The 27,142-nt window shown below is 34.6% G+C and overlaps 2 protein-coding genes across 2 annotated transcripts; one reads left to right on the forward strand and one right to left on the reverse strand.

Annotated features, from left to right (window-relative positions):
• Positions 1-636: 636 nt before the first annotated feature.
• LOC115972966 (DNA repair protein RAD4-like) lies at positions 637-15,852 on the reverse strand. Its single transcript, XM_031093182.1, has 14 exons — positions 15,767-15,852; positions 15,039-15,110; positions 14,804-14,925; positions 14,281-14,586; positions 14,083-14,175; positions 13,218-13,310; positions 12,250-12,351; positions 10,164-10,213; positions 7,577-8,329; positions 5,409-5,769; positions 5,124-5,318; positions 4,869-5,021; positions 2,115-2,324; positions 637-1,331 (listed from the first exon to the last, which is right to left on the reverse strand). The coding sequence occupies exons 1-14, from the start codon at positions 15,807-15,809 to the stop codon at positions 933-935; spliced, it is 2,952 nt and encodes a 983-aa protein (XP_030949042.1). The 5' UTR covers positions 15,810-15,852; the 3' UTR covers positions 637-932.
• A 5,815-nt stretch (positions 15,853-21,667) lies between these two features.
• Positions 21,668-26,252, forward strand: LOC115972958. Its single transcript, XM_031093173.1, has 4 exons — positions 21,668-21,862; positions 23,719-23,886; positions 24,131-24,448; positions 26,121-26,252. Exons 1-4 carry the CDS (start codon positions 21,668-21,670, stop codon positions 26,133-26,135), a joined length of 696 nt encoding a protein of 231 aa, XP_030949033.1. The 3' UTR covers positions 26,136-26,252.
• Positions 26,253-27,142: the final 890 nt, after the last annotated feature.

Below are 27,142 nucleotides of genomic sequence, written 5' to 3' on the forward strand. Positions count from 1 at the left end.
GGAACCTAAATCTACACTAGCAGATTTTACAGAAACAAAGTAGAAACTATGATTTTTTTTTTTTTGGTTACAAATAAGTGGGGGTAGGGAATTTGAAACTAGGTCCTCCCTATGGATGAGATTGGACAATGTCACTAAAGTTACAAGGCTTTTCAAAACCCAACCTTCCAAACAAAATTTAACTTACCAAACTATTTAAAACATGCGATACTTAATGAACGATATACAAATTTTATAACAAATATGAAAAAGGATATAACTAAACAAAGTTTAAGAAAAATAGAGAACCAATAAATCAATATGTACTGTAGAATTTAACGCTTAAGCCACCCACCAACTAACAGACATCGTAGACTCAAGCTGAAGACTTACCAGTCACTTTTCAGAAATTGACTTCTCTTGCTAAAGATCAAACAAATACCAAAGATGAATACAGTTTGAGTTGTGCAAGGAAAATAATCAAGAATATGGGTCATTAGTTGCCTTCCTGGCTGTAATGTACCACACATCTTCAATGACTACAGTTTTGTACTGTTCATTTTCTATCAAGTATCAATAACCACCTCCTCCTGCATGTAAAGATGCATGAGATTTTGCAAACAATATAATGTGTTCATCCGTGTGGAAATGGAGAAATGCATGTTTAAGTCATCACTACCCAAAAAGGAGAAATTTGTAAAAAAAGGATCCTGTAAGTTTATGTTCTCATTTGTGCTCAAAGAAAGGGGAAAACCAAGACTTTCTCTCATGTCCCTAGATATTTACATCATTACATGGAAGTGTAAAGATATCAATGCCTGGCTCACTGCACAACTGACAGAAATTAGACGCATAACAAAATGGCAATGCTTTATGAGATTGACTTCAGTAAGGAATCTACTTGTACATCTTCAAGCATTAAGTTAATGTAGAACAGTGTCACATCTATAGTGCTACAATTCCTCCACTTGGACTGAAAATCCACAATGACATCGCTTTGTCAGCACCAAACTCTCCTCATCAAAAGTCTGGTCCTCTGTCAAGAATACATGCTCATGGTCTTCTGGCAGGCTAGCTTGAGCATCCAACTTGGCATGATTTATGTCTTCTGTCTGGCATACATGAGACTGCTTGCCTTCATCACCTCCACCAACTGGTGCATTTAATTTGTTATTAATATGTTGAGTGTTAGTCCCAGTGGATGTTTGTGATGACAAGCTGTCACCATAACGGTTGTTCAACCTTTGCCGAGTTATGATGGAACAAAGAAGCTGATACCACCTAGAAATAGCTTGTGCTTCACTTCGTTTCTTCTCTTCGGCCTCTCTTCTTTCTTCTTCTTCTGAGTATGCCTGGAGAACAGAACCAACAAATATTAGATAAAAGGCCTCTCCAATAAAATTAGTTGACCAAACACACAAAAGAGGAAAAAATTAGTTGGAATTCATGAAAAAATGGAAGGATGTCAATTTTTTAGGAAAATTTAGGAAGAAATCTTAAAGGATTATAAAGAAAAGATTTTTGGACATTTTAAAAGATATGAGTTTATCCTCATAAAATCATTTCTCAAAAGCCTAAACTATTAGGAAATATTGAATATAATATCATTATTCTAACACTCCCCCTCATGTGAGAGCCCAAACTCTCCCTTAATAAGTGGGACCCAACACATGGGATTTTTAACTTTCTAAAAATGGAAGGCAGGGTTTGAAATCAAGACAAGCTAGCTCTACTAACGTGATAAACTATCACTTATCCCAAAAGCTTAAACTATTAGGAAACAATGAATATCCTTTAACCAATATTTTAGCAAAAATAATTTTCTTTTATACCCCAAAATTTGTTGAGGATCCATAGCTAATCCCAAAAAATCTGGAACTAAAGCTTTGAGCTTTGCTGTTGTATTAGTAAACCCAAAAACAAAAGTAAGCATCAGTAGGTTTTAATAAACAACTTGAATGCCATCAAATATGTAAGCAAATCTGGATGAAAGAATCATGTATGCCTCAGGAATTTTACAGAAAGGGAAAGGGAAAGGAGAAAAATATTAATCACAAAAACAAATACAAGAAATTCTAAAAACTTCACACTTCTCTCATGGGCCCTAACGCATCATAGAAGTGCAATATAGTTACCTCTAAAATTGCATCCTTGAACTCAGCACACACCACAATACCATCAAAGACAGGATGCGAGTGTCCATTTCGGAATTCAAAACCAACCATGGCAGGCGCATAATCAATCTCCAATCTCTTGGCAACATAAAACACCCTCGGTAACCTCAAGTGCACAGTACCAGGTGGGAGGCACTTCTCAGACCAAACTTCCACTTGACCACGTTCATTCTGTGTCCAATAGAGAACTTAGCTGTAAGTGATAATCAAGCTTCATAAAGAGCTTGAGAACCAAACAGAAAAAACCTAGCTGGTCCATACACAAGTAGCATTTTGAAAGTAAAAAACTTAGATAACCAGATAAAAGTAGTGGGGAAGTGCGAGAATATTCTGCTACTAATTCTCCATTCTGGCATGCATATAATTTTGCCACATACAGACTGGTGGAGAATCTTGGCAAGCCAACATAAAATCTCAAACAAAATCTTCAGGCCTTAAAACTTGTTCTTTGACAAAAAACATAGGCAGCAAAGAAATATTATCTAATCAGATTTAAGATAGGAAACTGCAACATAGGAAGAGTACAAATCCCTTGCCAAATGATGATAAAAGATCAACAGAAAAATTCCAAATTAAGAATAAGAAATAAAACTACAATACTCTAGCTTGATGCAACTCAAAGAAGAAATACTGTCTTGTCAGTTGGTCATAGCCACCTATAGAATATGTTTAAAACCCAATCATGAACCTAAACAATTTTTCCTGCAGCCCTAATACAAAAACCAGGACCCATAAAGCTGAAGTAACGTGCAGGACTCATAAAGAAGGATCCCAACCAAAAGGTGAAAACAAACAACAAAGGATAAAAGGGGGAAAACCCTATGCCACAGTTTGAAAGATAAAAGCAACTATATAATGGCCCTACTAAAAAAGGGACCAAATCCAAAAGAAACATATGCAATAAATGAAGGAAAGGTGGACACCTGAGAACCCGAGAATAATAACTAATCCTGCCTATACAATATATTGAACTTACTGGGATGTGTACACTATTTATATTTCAAAACATATTCTGAAACTTAGTTATTTGCTAGCAGATAATCTTGTTGACCATATATCACCGATTGAGCACATTTGCCACTATGTAATTGGAAAAACCTAGCCACAGCAACATATTGCCCAACATGTCATGGGATAAAATTATTCTCTAGAAAAGCTTTAACTAAATAAATGAAACAACTTTCTAGTAAAACATGCACAGAGTCCAATTCAAAAGGGACAACCACCCAACTGAGCACTAAAACTTTCTTCTATTGTGTATACATTGTATCTAACAGGGGGAAGTAAAACAAAATTCAGAGTAGCAGCATGGTAAAAATGAAAGAGGATTTGGCACTGGCAGTAAGCATATGGGTAAGCTAATTCTAATTTGGGTAAGCACCCGCTTCATTTTGCCCCTAGATACTGAAGGGAGTTCAACCTTAAGGATTATTATAAAAGCTAATAAAAGCTTTATTGATAGCAAAAGTGCAACGTGTTTACAATTGTAAACTGACAGCAATGCAAAAAATACAATCAAATCATATGGAAAATCTAACAGAAATAATGAAATCAGACAAGGAAATACAATGTGTGAAACCCCAAATTTGAGACCACTCAAATAAAGTACTAGCTAGCGAAGTCTTCAACAGATCAATAGGTCTCTCAATGTCCTCAAAAGTTCGGGCATTGCATTCCTTCTATACTAACCACATAAGACACACCGGTACCATATTCCAAACATTTGAAGAATAATTCCCCAACCAATTCCTCCAAGTGAAAAGAAGAGGGACAATTGTACTCGGCATCACCCATTTAACCCCAAACATAAGAAAAACCTCACTCCACAAAGCATGAGCAAACTTACAGTGGAGTAAAAGATGATCCACAATTTCCTCATTACACCGACATAAGCAACACCAATTAACAAGAGACAAGTTCTTCTTAACAAGGTTTTCTATTGTAAGAATACCACCCTAACAGCAGTCCATAAAAAGAAAAACACCCTTTTAGGTACCTTAACACACCAATTGCTCTACCAAGGGAAGGAAACAAAAGGGGCTTTCAATAAGGACTTATAAAAGGAGCACACATCAAAAGTACCACTACGATTCAACTGCCAAATCATAACATCATCACCCTCCCCCCTTGGAATTCTGGCAGAAACATGCTCAAAGAAAGAGTAGAATCTCCCCATTTCCCAATCATTAAATTCATGATAGAAAAGTAAGTTCCAACTCCTACCTCCCCATCTGGTGCATATAAAACTAAAAATCATTGCCATCACATCATACACAATACATCATTAATTTATAACATCATATCTGATGACCCAAACCCAGCCCTTACCCCCCACCCCCTTCTTTTATTTTTTTTCCTCCAGTGCAAACTTTACAAAAGTAATATGTATAATAGAAACAGCTTGCAACCCAAAAAGTAGACCATGACGATGCAAGCTTGATATCATTTTCTAAACTTTTTGATGAATCTAAGTTAGTTGTTGTAGCAAAAGCACATTTGAGTGCTTTTAATGAAATAGTGATCCATCAGAATGGCATGTCAAAGCACATCTATGTGCAATTATCTCTCCATCCAAGATAAAAGCTATGAAGCAACAATTTCATAAATCAGTCAGGAACAATAGGAATTGATGATTGTATATAAATAAGAAAGAGCTGCCTCAATATTAATGAAATGAACCAACTCCATGGGATTAAAAAAATAAATAAAAATCACCTTTGGAACAATTCCATCTACAGCATGAGGCAGATTCAATGGTTCCAGTTGCCACTTCCCATAAAGTTTAACAGTTCCTTCATAATTACCCCCACCACATTCATCATCTTCAGGAACTTGTACTTTTTGAAGCTTTGCAGAACGTTTCAACTCCTGTCCAGAAAGAAAAAATAAATAAATACGTGGACTAACTTTAATAAAGAACCATAAAATCTAATAGAGTAACATGGTAGAACCCTATAACCCAGAATCAACCTTCACAGGAAGCTCATTCGCTTTAATTTGCAGCCCTTCCCGTAGCCATCTTTCTTTTGTCTTGATTGTGTGTACACAACTCCGTGGATAAACTGGATGACCAGAACAAAAGCCAAGAACTGGACCCTTTGGATGAAGTATCTGATACTTGGTAAGCCACCTTTCAATAGCATAAAGTTGATGGTTTTTATAGGCCTGCATATGGTTAAACAAAGTTTTCCGTGAAAAACTAGCCATTTAGAAGGTTTACCTCCATGTCAATCTAAACTTAGCAGTTCACTCTACCTGCTGGTTAGTTGGAAGAGGCTCAGTTAATGCCCTAGTTTCCAACTCCATGTCCTCAAGAGAGCTCCTGCTAGCAACAAAAGAATTGCTCAGACAAGATTTGCCACTCTTTTTTGAGATTTCTAGGCCTAACTTCCCATGCAAGTTAGCACCTCCTGGAATATCATCCCTAGTTGGATTATCCAACTTTCTGGATGCTATAACTTTCTCATGTTCAGTCAAGGCCTCAATGTGTTGCTTTTCTGTATGGGCCATGCCTGCAGTGGCTCCTGCCTCTAACTCTCTCAGTGGCGCCAACACTGCATCCCACCAAATTGAATTAACTCGATGTGATCCTATCTTGTACCACTTCATACAATACCTGTAATATGCTCATTTTAGTACCACACCCAGGTAATGAGATGATTACTACCTCTTTAAGAAATTTCAGCCGTACTTAACACTATTACCAGAAATTTGAAACTATAGTCAAGCAAATAGAATAAATAAAAATAAAAATAAAGAAAAAAACCGTAAAATCACTATTAGCATTTATAAGGTCCAAGCATTAAGTTTCCTGTCATCTAGTGTGACAAACCATTAACAGTATTCCTCATAAATTTTCATGTATTGTTTTCAAAACACTACCAACAAATACATGGAAAATAATCACCAAAAAAAACCAGAAAATGAGTTAAGACAATACGCAACAATTTACATGAGCATGTCTGGAGAGGCTATTTATTATGCTGGTCATCATATAAATAGAAAGATTCAGGCTTAAAGCACACATTGGCATTTGGCCAGTGAAGCATATCAAGTGCATAAATGGATGCAGGTGCAAATAAGCAGACACACTAATATCTAATAGTGTAAAGAAAGCTCAAGAATTATCAACAATAAACGCTGGCTACTGATGTCAGATGGAACAGCAGGACATTGAGAGCCTTTGTAATTTTCAGCCAAAAAAAGTACCTCTGTAATTTATCGCAAAAATAATAATAAAAATTGTAGTTGGCAATTAAAGATGACCAAATGACCTTTGAGAGAACAAACAAAATATTTTCATGCAACTTTATTCCATCATCTTATTAGGGAATCAAAGCTGTCTTGGTTTAGTGGTAATTACCAATCACCTTAGAATAACTCGTGAGTTCAATCCTATCATTTGATAGTACACACACAAACACAAACATTCACATCCACCCTTTATCAGGATTAGTTAAAAAAATCATACATTCTTTCTAAACCATTGCCTAAGTAATTTTTTTATGTGCTAAAACACCATCTAAAGATTCTAAATTCTACCATGGCATCCATGTTCAAACAGTTAGCAGAAAAAAGCCGTTTTTAAAATTAATTATTTAGAGATACCTAACATTTTAGATTTATTATTCCAAAATTCAACGCAAATAATAATTACCTTCATTGGCTAACAAATAAAACTTTAGTAAACATGTACATGAAGTTAATGAAGACACCACTACTACAAATATGTAAGTGCAGAGTTATTGTCATTTGTCAGCTTCAAGGATTTGGATTTCTGTGGTCAATTTGATAGAAACTTGACTAAACCATCCAACTTCATTAAAAGTCACATGAACCTTTAATAAACTAAAGGCATAGTAACAAACAAAACATAACATAGAGAAATAAAAGACTTGTCCTATAATAGCTACGGGCTAAGCAAAATAAACTACTGGGCCTTCTTTGCTTTGGGCTAAGATGCTCCTGCATCAATTTGATAGGCATTATACATGGAAGATTTATTATTTTTTTCAGGATTTAGCCCCAAAAGAAACACATGTTTTCTTTAAATTAAGCCAATAGGCAAGAATAAATTCAAATTATGAATACATCTCCACATTCTACCAAAGAATCCCTAAGCTTCAGTGTGGAGATCATTTGGTAGAATATGTAGATTTACATGAACCCAAAATTTGAAGTTATCAAATTATAAAAACTTGAAATTTTTTAGGTAAAATCCTCTTTACTTTATTTATTTATTTATATATTTTATATATATATGTGTGCGTGTGTCTTTTGCAATGATGCCATTACAAATACCTGTTTGAAAGATAATGCAACGAGAAAGCACTGGAAGCTGATAGTATCCAGAAAGGTAACAAGGCTACAACTAAATCAGAAAGTAACTGTGCATTAGAATTACAATCGTAAGGAGGCGAAACCTGCGTGTCACGTCTTTGGCCCCTTGCCCAGCAAAAGCAACTACATATCTCAAAGATGTTTTGCATGCAGCAGCCATAGCTTCAACCTTCAGCTCCCCATCAATAACTGCATTGACAACATCAACATGCACCCACTTTCCAGTCAAGTTGTCACCATTGCAGTATACTTCTGCCCAATACAAAGGAGATCCTACTTTTCTTGAGCCAACTGCAGTAGAGATCCCCTGGGAAGAAGTAGGAGATTCTTCACTTACAATTCTTTTCATTCTTTTCAATGGAGAAGAGAAATCTGATGAGTTCAAGTCTTTCACATCTGATTCTATTTTGCTCTCCTGAGTCACAACTGCTGTTGCAGTTAGAGCCATTTCCAACTGCATCTCAAACTCAAGATCCCCTTTCCTATTCAATCCCTGAGATTTCTTGGTAAGGCTTGCGTCAGAGATATCATTTCTTGCCTCACAATGTAATGAATCTGACATTATAGCATCCAGCTCACCAGCAACAGGTGAATCTTTGGACTGAGCAATGTTATCCATACTTTTGCATGAACCCCTCTGAGAAGTTTCACAGATATTGCCACTCTCATTGCATGAAAATGATTTAACAGGAGAGACCAAAGCATGCTTTGGTTTAGCCACCATTAGTGTTGAATTTTTAAATATCCCCTTATTCGATCTGCTTGCATCTTGAATGAAAGATTCAGACCTATCAGCTTCTGGTTTTAAGGAGGAAACATCCAAAATGGACACAAACCTGACAACAAATGTATACTTTTAATACAAGATATGCATTCATATATCCAACTCAACATGAGACATGACTTTCCCAGAATCTGAAACCCAGGCCATAATAGAAAAGAAATCAACCTAACAGAGAACCTTTATCATTAATCATCACAATTGAAAACTGACTACTGCATGTCAAGAATGTCATCCTGAGCTTTACTAGGACTTACAACAGCATAGGATCTGTTTATGTCCTAAAGAAGAACAAATACTGTAACAAAGTTGAAGAAATAGTACGTAATTTTGCAGTATTTTTTTATACATAATCCCATGGCAGTAAAGTAGATGCAAAAGCAAATCTTAAAGCCCCATGGGTACATCAACCAACATATTTTGATCAAGAAATCATAAGCATAGACACCTACGGAGTTTAATGGAATATTTAGTGATACTGAGAGTCAAGCACATTGGCTGTTGACAACTAATTTGGCAGTTCATCTATGGAATTTAAAGGTGAAAAAGTCAAATTCATAATCTTTAAATGATCACATATTCACATCTTTTTTCCAATTGGTAAGGTACATACTCCCATTTTGTCTTTGTTAAATTACTGATTCTCCCAAAAACTTAAACTATTAGGAAACGGTGAATTTAATCATTTAACCATAGTTCTAATGGACTTAAACCCATGACTTTACCCTCTACCTAGAGAATGAGATGCCATTTTTTGAGCAAAGCTTTGACTCTGGTCTTCTACATCTACCATGTAAGAAAATGATAGATAAAACAATTAAACTCTAAGACCATCTCAATAAGGAAGCAATAGCTCCAATTATTAACCTCCTTAATTCCATAAACATTGTGATTAAAATATCATCCTACTATGCCATCCTGATGAATAAATCTCAAGAAGTTGCAACCATAAATGATACATTCTCAATAATTATCAAAAACAAAAAATAAATAAACGAAACATTCTCAATGGGCATGAAAGGCTTTATTAAAAGTAGAGGAGAGACCTCATATACACAAGATGCGTATACAAAGTTCCCTTAAAGAAAGGCTTCTTAAATGCAGCTTAAGCAAAATACTTCTCAAAATATGAGAATACAAGGTGGAAACTTCATGTCTATGGCTTACTCTTATATCTTACAAACATATTTCAATCAGCAACCAAGATTGACAACCTAAACTTAATATTATCCTTCTTATTCATGACAGTCCTTTAGTGGACAATTTCTTCATTACATAAGAAGCGTTAGGACTAAGAAATATTCGCATGAATCTCTTCTAGACAATGATAAAATTTGAATTTTATACTATTTTCACTTCTCACAATAGCTTCTTCAAATCAACACTAAGACAATGCATAACAAAACTATTCAACAAAATCTATACATCTTATCTCATAAAAAAAATGGTACATATGAAAACAGGTTTGAATCAAAACAAACATGGATTATTAATTTAAGGTTCTTGGGTTATGGTAGCTTCAGTGACCTCTCAGGTTAGGTTTAAAAGCCAAAAATGCAGTGAGAATTGAAAATCAATCCTAACATGGTATTGTTATGCTCAAATGATTCTACAAGGACCCCATGTTTTGATGAACTGATCAGTTTTTTGGAGAGAAAGTGGTAGTAAATGAAATCTCATGGTAGATCAGCACAAAGGAGGTCTGATGGTCTATATATTGTTTAAGAAGAACCCTCCAGGTTCAAGCTTCCAACGTCAAGAGGTTCAAAAAATAAAAGATATATTCGTACTTCAAATGCAGATATAATAAAAAAATTCTATCAACAAAATGCATTTATAATAGATAACAGGATATATTATTATCATTTTTGTTATAATAAATGCCATACCTGGTAGTAAGATTCAAAGCTCTAAATAGTGCCACAGACAATGCAACAATCTGCAAGAAAACAATGACCCTGTAACTTTTCCTTAAAGCACTAAGCAATATATGCATATTCACAGAATTGCCCTTCTCCCAACAGCGAAGTTAACCCAATCTGGATGGAATTGCTGATTCTATGGAAGGTAGAGTTTATCATATGTAAACACTTTCCTGAATATCTGAGGGCAAAGAAAACAGAAGACTCATCCAAGAAAAGCAAAAGTGAGAATAGTTCACAACCACTATTAAAATGGTTAATGATGTCTAAAATCCAATAGCATATACACTCACTAAGGAAGAAGCAAGAAAACCGCCTCAACATTTTACCCAACTAAGAATAAAGGTAAACCAAGACAAAGAAAAGTAACATCAACACCAAAGAATTGGCTAGCAACTGGATTCTTTTCACATAAAACTTAAGTTTATATTCATATTTTTAGCCAAATTTCTATGCCACGTAATTTCTGGCTTAAGCACACTTTTTTATTTAATCACTGTTATGTAAATTGAATCTGTTAGTCCTTTTCTTTTCCCCAAAAAAAATGCCCTCACATCCCCTAAACTTTTGACTAGTAGCTACCACATTCCCTGAACTTTTATTTTAGCCAATTTGCTCCTTCAACTTCACACATCAGCCAAATCAGTATTTCTGCTACTCTTCCGTTAAAACTAACACCCTTCACGTGGAAAACAAAATTACCAAAACCAATTTACAAATAACCGATGGAGAGAAAATTCAAAAAAAAAAAAAAAAACAAACTAAACAAAACAAAACAAAAACAAAAACAAAAACCCAGGCTAGATTCAGTTTTGAGAGAGACGTCTCAATATAGCTTGCTGCATCTCATAGATCCACCGCCGATCTAGGTTTTGGAGTCTCCAATCACTGGTTGAACTCACCGCCATCATTCTTGATCCCACTGTGGGTTTAGTTTTCTGCACGAATTTCCGTGTGTGGGTTTGTGCCTCCGTTTATGTTTTTAAAATTTTTTTTTTTTTTTTTTTCTCACCACTTTTCTGGGCATTGAATATGGTTTGGAAGTGTTAAAGAATATGGAAGATAGGATTTGGGTTTGGGGTTGGGGTCGGAGTTGCTAGGGTACCACCTTCTAAACAAGTTTTTTGTTTAATCATATAAATAACAAAGTTTCAATTTTAATCAGGGGTGGTTAATTTTAAATGAATAGTGGATTTACATACTCGAATTACACCAGGTGGACTAAGAATAAGATTTGCAGTACAAGGACTAAGCTACATTATTTTCTGTGAAATTTTTTATAAGCTGAACCCAGCAAAGCGGGGGGGGGAAAGAGGTATTTTTTTGGTTTGTTGTGCTTACCAACATGAAAAGCTTTAGAACTCGGGTGATGGATGTCAAGCAAAGGTAACTATGGAAGGCAATCACTCTCTCTTCTCTCATCGGTTTTTTGTGAATTGATTTTGGTAATTTTGTTTTCCACGTGAGGCCGTTAGTTATTCTAACAGTAGAGTAACAGAAGTACTTAGTTGGCAGATGCGTCAAGTTCAAGGAGCAAATCAGCTAAAATAAAAGTTTAGGGGGTATGATGGCCACTACCCTAAAGTTCAGAGGGTGTCAAGGCATTTTTCCCTTTCTTTTCCTCCCGCCCCCCGCCCCTCTTTATTGGATAATCACAAGAATTACAAATCAATAGTCTGTTCTTCACCAAGAATTGCATTCAAATAAATTAATTGATGTGATCTAGCTCTCAAATTGGATACAAATATACTCTCAGCACATATTGGCCCTTTTTCCAGAATTAATTTACATGTGTGATATTATACATTTTTTTTAATTAAATTCAAAAACCTCAAGACATATTTAATTGCACTATGCTCAAGGACATGAATTCACAAGAAAATAAAGTATAGTATTTTCTAGCAACAGTAACTAATTTAGTCCTATAAAGGCACTTGATAAACTCCAGGTCTTCATCAATACTAGTTTACATCTAACAGAGGAAAACAAATCTATATAGGACAAGCCAATAGAGTCTTCAAAAAGATTTAGTCATAAGAGATTAAGAAGCTACCTCCTCTGGAGTCCCTTCATGAGTTTCAAGAGCAAAGGCCAAAGCCAAAGGAAATGACCTCTCTGCATTGGTTGAGCTTTTAACACGGAAGCTATTTTGAAACTGCAAGTTTTATATAAAGGCATTAAAGAAGATCGAACAAGTGATATGTCACAAAAAAACTACAACTCAAGACAGCAACTACAAATAACCCAAACTGTGATTCCAGACGGTTTTAGCTTGCCTATCCATGGTTTAAATAGTAGCACTTTACCCTTCTGAGGTTCTATTTATTATGCTTCCATAATCCGGTTCATGATCCAGACATCAAAAAAGACAGGGGCAAAGTGACATTTCACTATGCTAGATAGGGGTAAAAGTGACATTTGATTTTATATATCTCTCTTTCTCTCCTAAGACTATGTTTCTCTCCTGGCTTAGCCATGGCCAATAGCATCTTTCATAAGCTATCCTCTACTTCTGCCAATTTACAGAATTGAGTGATTGTGTGTGTGTGTGTGAATCCATTTGGTTACCGAAAAATACAAATTTTAATGATAAACAATAACAACCAAACCTTAGTCCCAAATTTTTGGGAACGGTTATGGATCTGCAATAGATTAGTCAGGGGTTAGCCACAAGTATTATTTTTCACCGTAGTGGAGTTCTTGAGCTACATCCCATTGCCACAAAGGCTACCATGCTTGTCTCCCAAGATAATCGTAAATGCTGTCTTGTCAAACGCTATGTTGAATTTTAATTGTTGATTTCTATTATTGGGTATGCAGTTCATTGATTCACACAAGAAAAGTTTATTTGGGAGGTCATTACGTTATGCTTTTTCATACCCTTAAATGGGTTTCCTTTTCTGGGTGTCATGAAGTGCTACTTTTTAATCCAGGAGTAGGCAAAGGGAAACCACTCCAAACCATAGATGGTTTATTTTTTTGGTAATCATCCCAACATATAATAATTGAACAAAAGCATACCCAAAGAACAAGGGGATGCAAAGCATCTGCAGTAAGTTCTTTGACCTTTGCTATGTTCAGCAAGTGTGGAGGTAGAAGAGACAGTAAAGAAGCCTGCCACAATGATCAGATTTATTCATAAATAACATTTAGTGTCTCATTCCTTCCATTTCCATGACCACTGAATGAAAAAAGATAAGAGAACTAATAATCTAATATTTTAGAGAGATAGAGAGAGAATAACAAGAATTTTGTTCAAAACAACAAGATTTCTTCAGTATACTAGGTGTATATAGAAGATCTCCTAAAGATACTAGCAAAACAGAACTGCTGAACAAAGAAGTAGTACTTTTTGCTTCTAAATAGTAAACCCTTGACAAAATAAGTACTGATCCAAAAAGTAAACAGATTAACAAGAAAGCGAAGTAAACATGATAGACACTAGAAAAAAAAAAAAAAAAAAATTCCCTGTTCTTTCTATAAGTATTATAGTTTACAGACACTAGAAAAACCAATAAAAAGTATTATAGACACTAGAAAAAACTAACATGCATTATTTGAAATAACCAGCCTTTGAAGCCAAACTATTGTCTCAACCCCTTATAAACAGAGGCTTTGGTTTCAACCATGAGAGCAGTAAGTTTGGGAAGTGAAAAGCTACCCTCAACAATGCAACATAAAGTGACCTCTGATACAAAATAATAATACAACAACAATTAGTGTAGGGAATCAAAAACATGGTCCTTGTCAAATTGTAATAATAACATAATTATAGTAGTTTGACAAACACCATTTATGCAGATGACAATAGACTTCTGAGTGAAGCTCAATGATGGCTATAACAATAAAAATGCTGAGTTGATCATTAGAATTAACAAGAAACAACCTGAATAAGAGGATCATCACAAGCTCTGTCAACTAATCTGCCACGTGCTAGCATACAAAGTAAATGAACCTTATGCACAAGCTCTGCCAATTCCTGCATGAGAGGGGAGGACAGAAAATATTTTATGTAGGAGAAAGCTTTCATGAGAAAAATTCCATGCCCAGTACTCTAATGTTATTTTAAAAATGCATAATCCACCTTCTCCTCGGCAGAAACTCGACGAACAGGTTTCCTTATACCAGAATTTGTTGTCTCACTAAATTCAATTGTAACTGGAAGATTGTATGTGGAATCTGAAATGGGTATTGAACCATCTTCCCAGTCCGAGTCATTCAGTTCTTCCTGATTTTCTGAGAGGAATTGCTGTAAATTTCCCTCATCAACTTTCTTTTCGTGGGCAGTCTTTCCCATTGGATCCTTACTACAACCTTCAGCCTCTGAAATATTCCACTGGGCCCCTGAATCCACATCTAATTTATCATCTCTTTTTGGCCCGCCCTCTGTCTGAAATTAAAATAAAGTAATGCAGAAAGAATAAAACGGATATCAAATTTTACACAGAAAGAACATTCAATTTCTGTAATGGCTCCAAACTGGGCAAACAGAAAATCAAACTCCATAGAACAAAGATGCATCATGCACACTCACTAGGCCAAAGTTCCATATGGCATAATATCATAATGCTACTACTTGTCGAAACATAAAAGTTAACAGGACCAACCATGCCATTTGAATCAAGCTGGCTCGGGTTGTTATAATGTTTCTCTTTCCCGGAAGAGTCACGCTTCTTGGCACGTCTAAGAAGTCTGCCAACAGCCTCCCTTGATATGTCAGCAAGTGTTCCTGAAATCAAGTAAAAATACCGATTACACTTTAATGACATAGAACGCTATCTCAACCTTTACCTGAGACTCATTACACCTAAACTAACAGAAGATTTAAGGAGTTAAATATACCACTGTCATCATGCGAATCTAAACGGCTTCTGTTTTCTGATTCAGGTAGAGCTTTTTTAGCATTGTCCCTACCTGCCCAAAGCACACAAACAATTACGTAACAAAGTGACTGTATAAAGAGGCAAAACAAATATTTTGAGAGTGTACATAACTCTCAATGTGTATGCTGCTGCCATTCCTTAAAATCCATAACTTTAACCCAAAAAAAATTACTTTAATTTCTCGTGTTTCACACTATCGGTATTATAAATTCAAATTTGCAGTTTCTCTACCTTCCCCACATATATTCTCAGACACCATATATGGTACTAACTTCAAAAATACACAAACTCAATAACACCATAAAGCAATCTCAATCAAACCCAGAAATTTTAATCACTTTGGCAAACTACTGCATTCTCTTAAGCTCAAATTAACTTCTAAATACAAGCAATGCACCTCGTTTGGTTGCCTAGAAAGTGTAGGAAACTAAAAACGAACTTTACAAATCTCAAATTCTTAATTTTAGGAGAACCCAGATGGCCAGCAACCAAGAGACCATAATACAAGAATTTTCCACAGATGAAGTGGGCTCTCTTCACAATCTGGGAACCAAACAAACATTAAACATACAATATATGTAAATTTCTTTTTTTTTTCTTTTTTTTCCCTCTATTTTATTAGAAAAACAAACAGAACCCAGAAAACAAAACGAGGAAATAGTTAAAAGTTGAAAGGACATGAAGTACCAGAAGATTGTTTCTGCCGCTTGGACTCGTTCCTGGTTCGCATTTTTTACAAAATTGTTGAAGTTGGAGAGACAGAGAAAGAGAAATGCGCGCCTATTAACTGTAATGCACAATTTATATAAGTCCAAATTTTTATATTTTTTATTTTGGTAAAAAGTTCAAAATTATTTTCTCTTTTTTAAATAGAAGTCCAAAATTTAATCAAGTCATATTTTCATCTGTTTTTTTATTTAACTTTTTTTTTATGTTAATTTTTTTTTTTTTAACTTTATATCATGTTATTTCGTTCTCTTCCAATAGAATGTCCTATCAACTGTCTTAAAAGTGATATCATTTTGCTAGTTTTCATATTTTAAATATTAAAAGAAAACTATAATAATTTTTCTTTCTTTTAGATACTTGTGATTACAAATAATTTTTTTTTAAATGATAAACTCTAGATTGTCTATACAATTCCCTTTCTCCCTTCAACATGCTTCCCCAATCGACGCCACGATGTGTGACACCAAAGTTCCTCACTAATTAGGGGTGTGTAAAATATCTGCTAGACTTGCTAACCCACCCGACCTGTCCACCCCATGTGGGTTATTAATTTAAGTGGTTTGGGTTGGACGAGTTAGACCCCCAAATAGCGAATTGAGTTGAGTAACAGATTGAAATATTGCCAACTCGCTATAACCCAACTCGCCTACTTAATTATAAATAAATAGAAATTTATATTAGTTCAAAATTTTTAACCGTATAATTTGTATTTAAAGTTAATTAATTTACCTAATCAATTTTTATAGCAAATCAGTAACAATTCCTTAAACAAAATATATAAAAAGTCAACATTGAAACCCTAAACTCACTTTAGGCTTTGCTTGGGAGGAGGGAATGGAATGGAATGGAAATGAATAAAAAGAATAATTTTAGAATATTCTTCCCTTCTCTTGTTTGGGAGTTTTAATGGAGGGAATGGAAAGTTCATTCCTTTATTTAGGAGTTTAAGTGAGAGGGAATGGAATGAGTAGGAGGGAACACTCATTCATTCCTCTCTATTCCCTTAAAATCTCAAATTTTCATTCCCCCAAAATTGGGAGGAATAGGAGGGAATGAAATTAAATTTAATGATTTTTTTACTAAAACTCTCAAAATACCCCTATATATTCAACCCTTTATTTTAAAATAGGGGTCTAATAGTAATATTATCATAGAATGATTCCATTCCATTCTCTCCATGTTACTCCCAAACAGGATTACTTACATTTCATTCATTTTCATTCCTTTATTTTAAAACATCCAATCAAGGTTACTTAATTCTATTCCATTCATTTCCCTTACTTAAATACATTCCATTCCTTTCCATTCCCTTATAACCATCTCATTCCATTCCATTTCATTCCCTTATAAACTCTCAAGCGGAGCCTTAGGTGTAAACTATATACACTCTGTATTTAACCTTCGCCTTTAGCCAATATTAAAGTCTCTCTTTTCTTATTCCTTCAATTCTTCACCTTCCATCAGCTGCGTACTCTCCTAGACAACCACAAAGGTATTGTTCTTTTGTCATATATTCTTAAATGTTTGTATCTATATTTTTATTGAGTATGTTGTTTGTCTTTTTGATTTGGGCTCCATATATTCTTATAAATCTACAAAATGCTTTGTTTTTGGATCCATTTTATATATTATAAAAATGTTATGGTATTACATGTAAAGCCAGCTATACTTACAAACTCAAATCAATCCATTGAAGATGCAAACAAATACAAAATGACATGTAATATTAGATTGAAAAGCTAAAGGTCATTTAGTTTCTAATAATAGAGTTAGTTTTAATTTTGTTCAAGTAGTTCTTAACTTCTTGTAGTTTGTAATATGGTTAGTTTAGGCACCAATGTTGGTTATCCTTGTATGTAAGTATATATACTTTGTAGTTTATCAAAAGAATAATGTCAACCCGCCTAACCCTTCGAGTTCAAACCGCCAAAATTTGTTACCAATCTGTCGAAGTTAGACTTCGATGGGTCGGTAGCGGATTGGAATTTTCCCAACCCGCTAGTGGCAGATTGGATAGAAATATTGGCCTTTACCCACCCAATCTGACCCGCGCACACCCCTATCACTAACCCTGATCTCCATGACATGACACCCTTGTTAAAGGTTTTGACCCTATTGCCTAAGGTTGGAGACTTCAGCAACCTCCTCGACATTGTCATCCACCGATGCATCCACCACCCCTTCGTCCTTATGAATGAAAAGCAAAATTTGTGTAGCTCAATTTCTTAATGGTTTGTTTGGATTGAAGGAGAGGGAGGGGGAGTATAGTAGAATAGCGTAAAGTATCATAGATTTAGCCCAAAATTAGCTTATTTTTAGCCAACTCTACTCTACTCTCATCCATTCTCCCTCCATCTAAATATGGTTGTGAATGGATGTAACTAGGGATGACAATTTTGCCCTGCCCTACCCTGCTTAACCCACCCCTTCCCGCTCCACCCTACGCGACTTTTCAATGCCCTGCAAAAGGTGGTGGGGCGAGGGAGGATGGAGCAAGATTTTAGCCCCGCACCACAGGGCGGGGCAAGGATGGGTTTAGACATTTTAGACTCATCCCGCCCCTCCCCGCGTTGCTAGGGTTATATTTGTAAATTTTTAATACTTTGAAACCCTACTATTTAAACAAACATATTAATATTAGCTTATTTTATTTTACTTAATGTGGTTCTCTGTCTTTATTTTTTTTTATATGTTTTATACTATGAGATTTTTTTTTCTTTTTTTTATTTTATTTTATTGTCTTGTTAAACACTTGGATATATTATTCAATTTTTTCTAAAAATTGATTTGATTTGAAGGGATAAATTTAGTTGTAATTTCAAGTATATTTTTATTAATAAAATAGGTTTTATTAAAAAAATTGTACTAGTTGTAGGGCAAATTAACAAAAAGTAGAATTTTACGGGGTGTGGTGGGGCTTCGTGGGGCCTCATCGGGAGGGAATAGGGTGAGAAAGTTTTCCCCGTCATGTGGGGCAGGGCGGGGATGAGGCAAGACAAAATCATGCCTGGCGGGGATAAAAATTACAAGGAACACAGACTATTGTAATGTAATACTTATTACTATTTATTTGTTTGGTGACAATACAATAATAGAACCCTGAAGATAATGTAATGAAAGTATTTCAAATCAAACTTAAGATATATTTTATGAAATATTTTACTCATATAATTATATTTCCTAAAAAATAATATATATATATATATATATTTTTTTTTTTTTTTAAATTTGAAAGAGAGATTAGTTATTTTTTTATGAATTTTATTTTCATAATTATTATATGCATATGAAATTTTTGTTTATGTAGAAATATATTAACTGTAGAAATTAATACACCTACTAAGAAATAGTTATTACATCAATTTTAGAAATAAATAGTTATTCCTCATTTTAAAAAATAGCTATTCATAAGAAATTACTATTCCCTATAAGAAAAACATAACCAAATTACTAAATAGCTAAACCATAGGAATAACTATTACATTACAGTGCTTATTAGAGCACTTACAACAGTGGTGCTATATAGGTATAATGCTATTTTTTAGCTCCTCAATACCCAAAAACCATTACGCAGCAGTGGAGCTAAATCTAAAAGATTTAGCTCCTCAGCTACAGTTTAGATTTAGCTCCTCAGCTACAGTGCACATCTAAAGATAGATGTGCACTGTAGCTCAAAGCTTAAAAAAAAAAAAAAAAAAAAAAAAAAAAAAAAATTGATTACACTTCTCTCTCCACTCTAATTAAAAATTCCTATCCTTTCCTCTCTCTCTCTCTCTCTCTCTCTCTCTCTCTCTCTCAGCTTCTCTTCCTTCTTCTTTCTTCCTCAATTTTTTTTTCTCTCCAGCTCGCCGGCCTCCCTCATCCTTCAGCTCGCCGGTCATTTTTTTTTTTTTTCTCTCTAGCTCGCAGCTTGCCGGTCATTTTTTTTTTTTTTTCTCTCTAGTTCGTCGGCCTCCCTCATCTCCTTCATCTCTCAGTTCGCCGGCCAGCTCCTTCACCGCCGACCTGTTCCACCGACCCAGCTCGCCGACCCATGCCAAGCCCCATCGTCGATCTCCCCAAGCCCCATCGCCCAGTCCGCGCCCTTCCGCCGGCCTCAACGTCACCGGCCCAAGCCCCAAGCCGCCGATCCATGCCTCCACCCAATCCTTCGATCAGACCCACGCCGCCCAGTCCTCCCCACTCCGCCGATCAACGCCTCCGCCTAGTCCTCCGATCAGACCCACGCCATTCTCTTTGCTGTGATTGAGTTTGTTTGTTTGTTTTTGTTTTTTTTAATGTATTTTCATGTGGGAATGATGTTTGATTTTTTTTTCTTCTGTGGGTTTGATGGCTATGGTGGTGGCGATGGTGGTTGTTGTGGCTATGGTTTGGTGGTACGGTGTTTGGTTTTTTTTTTTGTGTGGATTTGGTTGTGTCTGCTGCTGGTGGTGGTAGTGGTGGTTATGGGTGTGGCTGATGGTAGAGGTGGTTGTGGATGGTACTCGGTTGTTTTTTTAGGTAGTGAGATATATTATTTTATTGTAAGTGGTATATTATTTTATTGTAGGGATATATTATTTTATTGTGATGTTTATATTATTTTTTTGTGATATTTATATTATTTTATTGCCTTGATAGCTAAAATAGATCTACTGCTGCAGCATATGTGTAGGTATAATAGATAAAGTAACTTTTGGTAGAGTTAAAAAGCTAAATTTTTAGCTCCACTGCTGTGGATGATCTTACTGTCTATCAAACATACCTTTATAATATGGCTGAAGTAAAGGTTAAAAAGACTACATCTCCGTGGATTGAACCCACGCTTTATTTGTTGAGCCATGGACATAACATCTAAACTTCAAGTTCACGTGGGCTTTCTTTTAAATCTTCCTTTTTATGAACTTTATCATGTGGTCTACATGCGCATTGTGTAACCTGTGCTATAAATTTTAAGTTAAAATTATTAGTATTATCCCTGTATGATACATAATTTAATCATGAAACACTATAAACTAAATTTTGTCTAAAAATTTCTCATGTTAACGCAAAAATATTTTGCACAAAGAAGCTTTCTTACATTCATCATAGGTAAAGAGTAATCGTTTACTTACACTATACTTTTTTTTAATGCTAATGCATATCAAATACTTTCGGTAATGCTTTCCATATTTTTTATCTTCGTTTTCTTTACATATTGTTAGGTTTTATCGATTAAAAAAAAAATACATTGTTAATACAAAGGAGGCATAAATTGGCATTACATTATTCACATAAGGTGATTATGGGTCGAACTCACTTAACAATAATGCAAATATGGATACTAGTTGTCGATATAGTATTTTATCTGCCTAATTTTACGTGCCAAAATCTCAAATTTTACACAAAAATCGCAAAATTACCATTTTGACTTTGGAAATCAAGGAATGTTAAGAGCATCCACAGCTGGAATTCTCATCTCATCCTATTTTATCATCCCAAAAAGTCATTTTATCAGTTATACAATACAATTTTACAATACTCCCAATATCCCAACTTTTATTTTCCTATTCTACTCATTAAAATAATATTTCTACACAATAAAATAATATATCCTAAAACCCAAATAAAAACAAAAACCCAAAATCCAAAACAACTCTGCAACCACCTGCTACCACCACCACCGCGAAGAACATACCCAAACGTTTGTTTTCTTGAAACCCCAGAAACCCAAGCCACAAACTCATGGCCATTGAAACCCAGAAACCCATAGAGAAAACAAAATCAAATCAAACCAATAGCAATAGCAACCCCCAACTCCGGCAACCACGGCAAACCACAAATTACAATTTCAATTACAATTACAAATACAAAAAAAAAAAGATCGAAATCAAGATCAAAATGTACAGAAGGTTAACAATCACCGTCAATCTCCACCATCACAACGTTCCTTCTCAATTTCTTGCCTTTGTTTCTCTACGAGCTTTTCGAGAGTCGATTCCACAGCATCTTGACCACCAAGAAGCAACCAGGTCACGATTTCTGGGTCGGTCTCGAACCAGGCAGCTTCGAACTCCTTCTGGGCGTTTACTCTCAGTATGTCTCGCCACAGGATGCCCCGCGAATCGATCCACGTGAAGAACTGGGAAGCCCTGAGGATGTCCTTGTAGAGACTCAGTGCCTTGCGCCGAGTGCTTGTGAGTCAGCGACGATTTAGCAGCTCAGCCTCATCGTCGTCAAGGGTAGGTTTTTGTTCCTTCGCCAAGTGATGGTCCAAGAGCTCTTCATGGGTGTCAGGTCCGTTGTGCAAGAGCCAACGGATACAGATGACGTCACAGTGAGCTATGAGGTTGTTCAAAGGAATCATCAATATGGTAGGCGAGAGAGAGAGGGGATGAGAAAGAGAGAATGAAGAGAGAGAAAAGAAAGAGAAAAAATGAGACTGGAGAGAGAAATTGCCGGGTAAAAAGCATTAATTTTTTTTTTTTATACCATTCAGCTACAGTACTATCTTACATTTGAGATGGTACTGTAGCTAAATCTAAAAAAAATTTGGCTTTTACCATATGGCCTTCCGGTTGTGGATCAATTTTTGGGCCTGTATGCCAAATGTTCTTTACATTTGGCATATAACAAGCCCATTGTTGATGCTCTAAGAATGTTGGAATTTTCTCGATTGGATGTTAGATTACCCCATATTCATGTTTGAGGTCAAAATAACTAGGATTCCCCTATTGATCAATATTTGATTGAGTTGACCGGCTATCAAACTAAGTAAAAAATTCACTCAATTGTTAAATTTCAAACTTCTATATCAAAATTAACCATTCCAAACATTGTTCAAATGTTTGATTGCAATTAACCCATATCTAACCTTAGTTTGACCAAAATATCTGACCATCTAATTGAGACAATTTTGAGCCCACATGGTAGATAATGAAATTCTCTTAAATTTGACAGTTCATGGGCCCAAATCAGATTTAAATTAAGTAAGATGTCGTAAAAAAAAAATGCTTAAATGTTAACTTTTATGACATGTTATTAAAGTTTTATTATATTTTAATGTTATTAAATTATAAGCAAATGGTCACGGATTAACCTAAATGAGGAATTGTTGAAAAGGTGTTGTGACGAATTTCAACTTGGTGAGCTTAATTTGCTAAAATTCAAGATAAGTAATTGATGTGAAAGGAGTTTTGAAAGTTTAATTAGTTAATTAATGTATGGAGTGGGATATATTTAATACGTAGGGTCTGTTTGGAATCCGTTAATTTTGTTAAAATTGAAATTTTTTTATTGAAAGTACTATAAATAAAGGTAAAAGTTAGCTGAAATAGTATCGTGAGACGCATGAATAGTACCAAAAAGTGAAGTGGGGCCTATGAATAGTAGCAAAAATAAGTTAAATAGTAAAATAAGCTGGCAAATTTCTTCCATGCGTAGTGTCTGTTTGGCTAGCTTATTTTTTGCCAACTTATTTTACTATTTAACTTATTTTTGGTACTATTTATGGTGCTACTGCACTATTTTAACTAACATTTACCTTTATCTATAGTATTTTTAACAAAAAATTTTTAATTTTAACAAAATAAAAGGATCTCAAATAGACCCGTAATATATAAATTATTATTATTTTTATAAACAAACGTACGTACAAACAAAAATAAGGAATAGGGTTATAAATATGTATTTTAAGAAAAATATTAATTTAGCCAAAATAAAAAGGGATAGTCATCATGGAATGGAAGTGATAAAAAAGTGAATATTATTGTGTGAGAGAGAGAGAGAGAGAGAGGAGATTATTATAAATTTATAATTATGGGTCATTCTACAGTACCCACCTTTTTTTTGGTGGGTACGGTACCCACTCATAAATCTAACCATTGATTTCATTTGTTTTGATCCTGGCCGTTTATGTGATTTTAATGAATTACCGGTTACCAGTCAAGCAGGTAACATATAAAATCAATCACAGGAAAGAAAAAAAAAAAAAGAGACTTTTCTTTTTTCTCTCTCGCCGTCTCGCGTTCTCTCTCTCTACTTCTCTGCTGCGTTCTTTTAATTCTGCTCCTTCTCATCGTTCTTGGCCGATCTTCACCTCGTCTTCATACAAATCTCAGGTAACTATTCTTCATACATTTTCCCTGAATTTATCGGCGAGATTTGGGTTTTTGAATGATGGGTTTAATGATTTATTTCAAGTGAAAGTGAGAGTAGTGTAGGCCTTTTCTTCATCCCTTCTCCCTTTTCCCTGAATTTATCGTCAAGATTTGGGCCTATTTGGTTGGTGGTTTTTTTTTTTAAGGAATTTTGGAATACAAGCATTAGTAATGTTGTGAAATCTGAATTGAAATTTCGTAATAGGCAGATTCGAATTGCAAATCAAGCCACTTGCTTCGATTTTTCCCCAATGGAAACCCATGTGAAAATTTCTCATTGAAGAAAAACAAAGAAGAGAGGTTAGAAATCAACATGAACAGAGACAGTTCTCTTAAAGCAACTTCAAAATTTTCTGAGCAAAGTCAACTTCCTGTTATAAATGGTAAAGGTAATGGTCAATTGATGTATAAAAAGAAAGGGTCGAAGAAGACACAACATGATTCAAGTGTTAAAAATGGGAAGCCATCAAGTGTGTTTAAGAGGAGAGTATTTTGCTTCTCAAAATCCTTTCCTGAGAATAGGGTAAGTTGTTAAAATTCATACTTCAATTTTGCAGTACAAGAACCATGGCCTTGGTATAATTATCACTATTTAGAAGTTCACTGATGTGCCTCTGGTTATGAATGTGTATGTTAAATTGTAAATGTAGAAGAAATGTACACTGGGTATTTTTAATAAATCTTGAAAATAGTATCTATGTCATTTGCAAAAAGAAAATTTGTGCACTAAATAGGACTTGGAATGTGAAACATGAACTTGTAGTCTTGTGAAACTGCCTGAAAGCTGAAACTAAAGGTCTTTGGTTGCTATGTTAAGAATTCTATATTTAATGGTAGAGAACATATTGCTTTTATATTAAACAATTTGGGTTTGGATTAGGCTTCTGAGTTCTTTCCATTAACTTGAATTATATGTGAGGTTTGGTGAACTGAGTCAATTTAGCTTTGTTAAGAAATTGTTTGATGAAATGTCTGTGTGAGTTGTGTATTTTAATGTATGAGTTTTTTGTCTGAGATTTTGAGCAACTAAAATATTATTGTGAAATTTTATGTCTATTGCATTTTCTAGTATTATTATCTAGTTAGGGATTGAGGTCCTGATGAAGGTTGATGGGCAAAATGGCTTAAACATTGCAGTTTGGTTTTTCCGGAACCATCATTTTATTCTGCTGGGCAATCAAATTGCTACCTAGTTTTATTTTGTGTGAGTAGTTATGGATATGTGCTTTTAGAGCAGTCCATCTAGCCTTGGTCCTACTTGCCTATAGTAATTGAATTTGTTTCCCAATCTCTCTGAAGTATTGGAAGAAAGTTGGCTTTTTTACCTCTAGTAAATGGATCCAATAAGAGACTATTTTTATAGCTTATAGATATATAGATTTATCTTTATTTTCTATTTCTGTTTTCATTTGTGGGCCGCAAACATTGAACACCCCCCCCAAAAAAAAAAATCCTCTCTTATCATATTCGTTGGATATTTGGAATTTGGTTCCGTTATGTTTGATGTTATTTGGTGAGAGTGAGATAGGCTAATGTTTGAGGATATGGAGAGTACAAGGAACTAGCTTCTAGCTTATTTTGTTGGGGACTCACAAATAGAGAGTCAATTCTAATGCTATTGAGTCTATCTTTTTGTACATAATCTTTTGTATTTTTTGTAATTCCTCAGGCTACTTCTTGCCTTTCTTTGCATGACGTAGTCACTTTTTAATAAATTTTTATTACATATCAAAAATAATTGAGAAGCATGCATTTTTTTTTGGTTAGTGGTTTGCTATTGGTTTGAAACACCCTTGTATGAGAAGAAAGAAACAAATAGCTCTTAATTCATTCAAAAGAACAAAAAAATAGGATAGTTAGTCATGATTTCATTTGGCAAAATTGCTGCAATAAGGCTCACTGCCACTTAAAAAAGTTAGTGAATTACTAAATATTGAAACTACATGTTCATGAAATCTTGACATTGATCTAACACGTCTCCTAACTTTCAGGGTATAGACCCATAATAGCTGCCATTAAAGACAATATGGATTCAAATGGTTTGTAAAATGAAGAGGAATGAATTTGTTAAAATGTGTCGATTAAAAGCATGCGAGATGAATGGACCTTTGCTCATTTTGCACATTTTCTTTTTGAATTAATCTTTAGGAATTGTGATGTTTTTCGTATGATGTTCATGTTCTTTTTTATCGCAGCATTTGCACCCATGAATGGAGGAACTGCTTTTGAGTTACCTGATACAAACTCCTGGAAGCAACCATTTGATGCTCAAAGATACTTTTCACATGGTGAAAGTGACTGACAGGACTGTGTATACCTTTTTTTTTTTGAGAATAGGACTATGTATACCTAAATAAAGAAAAGGAGCAAGTTGAGACAATTTTCCCTCAGTTTTTCTCTCAATCTATTACTATTGGTGTCAATGCTTTAGCTAAGACAGCAGCTGGAGCCTGCCCCCTTACTGTAGCTGAATGGCCATAGCTTTTCTTCTTTTCTTTGTTGGATGTATGTGTAATTAGGTGTCATAGCTCTTCTTCTTTTCTTTTTCTTTTTTTTTCTTTTCTTTTTTTTTTTCTTTTTTTGTTGATGGGTCTTCTTCTTTTCTTTGTTGGATGTATGTGGAATTATATTTTTTTGGGGTAGCCAGGGGGGGTGGAATCTAATTGAAAACAAAATTTTCTCAGTGAAAAGAGAGAAGTATTATGACATTTAAACTTTTGTTTAGTTGAGAAGAAAAATGAGAATGTAGTAAATGTAATAATGTGTAAATTTATTTTTTTGCCTCTTTTACATAAAATTAATTTTTTAAATAGTATATAAGAAGTAATATTTCTTCAATTATTACATAAGAAGTAATATTTATTAAAAATAATGTTGTGAAAAAATATATATGAGAATTGCCTTGTTTGAAACCATGATTTAACTTAAGATTCTGCCAATGTGTCAAGAGATAACGGGACATAATGTACATTTGGAAACGATTTCAATAATATCACATTTTGTGCTAAAATTGTATTTTGAAAACATAATTTTTGTGTAAATGCATTCACTTTAAAGTCGTATTTTGGATAAATAAGTTTAGTACAAAATTTGAAATTTTGTATTTTACTTTGAAATTGTGTTTTGATATTTTAGCATAAAACAAGATTTGATTTTTAAGCTCACTTCATAAAAAGATGCAAGTGAAATGGTAATGTGGAGAGAGTAAGATGCAACC

Source organism: Quercus lobata, unplaced genomic scaffold (assembly GCF_001633185.2).
Source record: "Quercus lobata isolate SW786 unplaced genomic scaffold, ValleyOak3.0 Primary Assembly Scq3eQI_100, whole genome shotgun sequence".
In the NCBI taxonomy this organism is placed as follows: domain Eukaryota; kingdom Viridiplantae; phylum Streptophyta; class Magnoliopsida; order Fagales; family Fagaceae; genus Quercus; species Quercus lobata.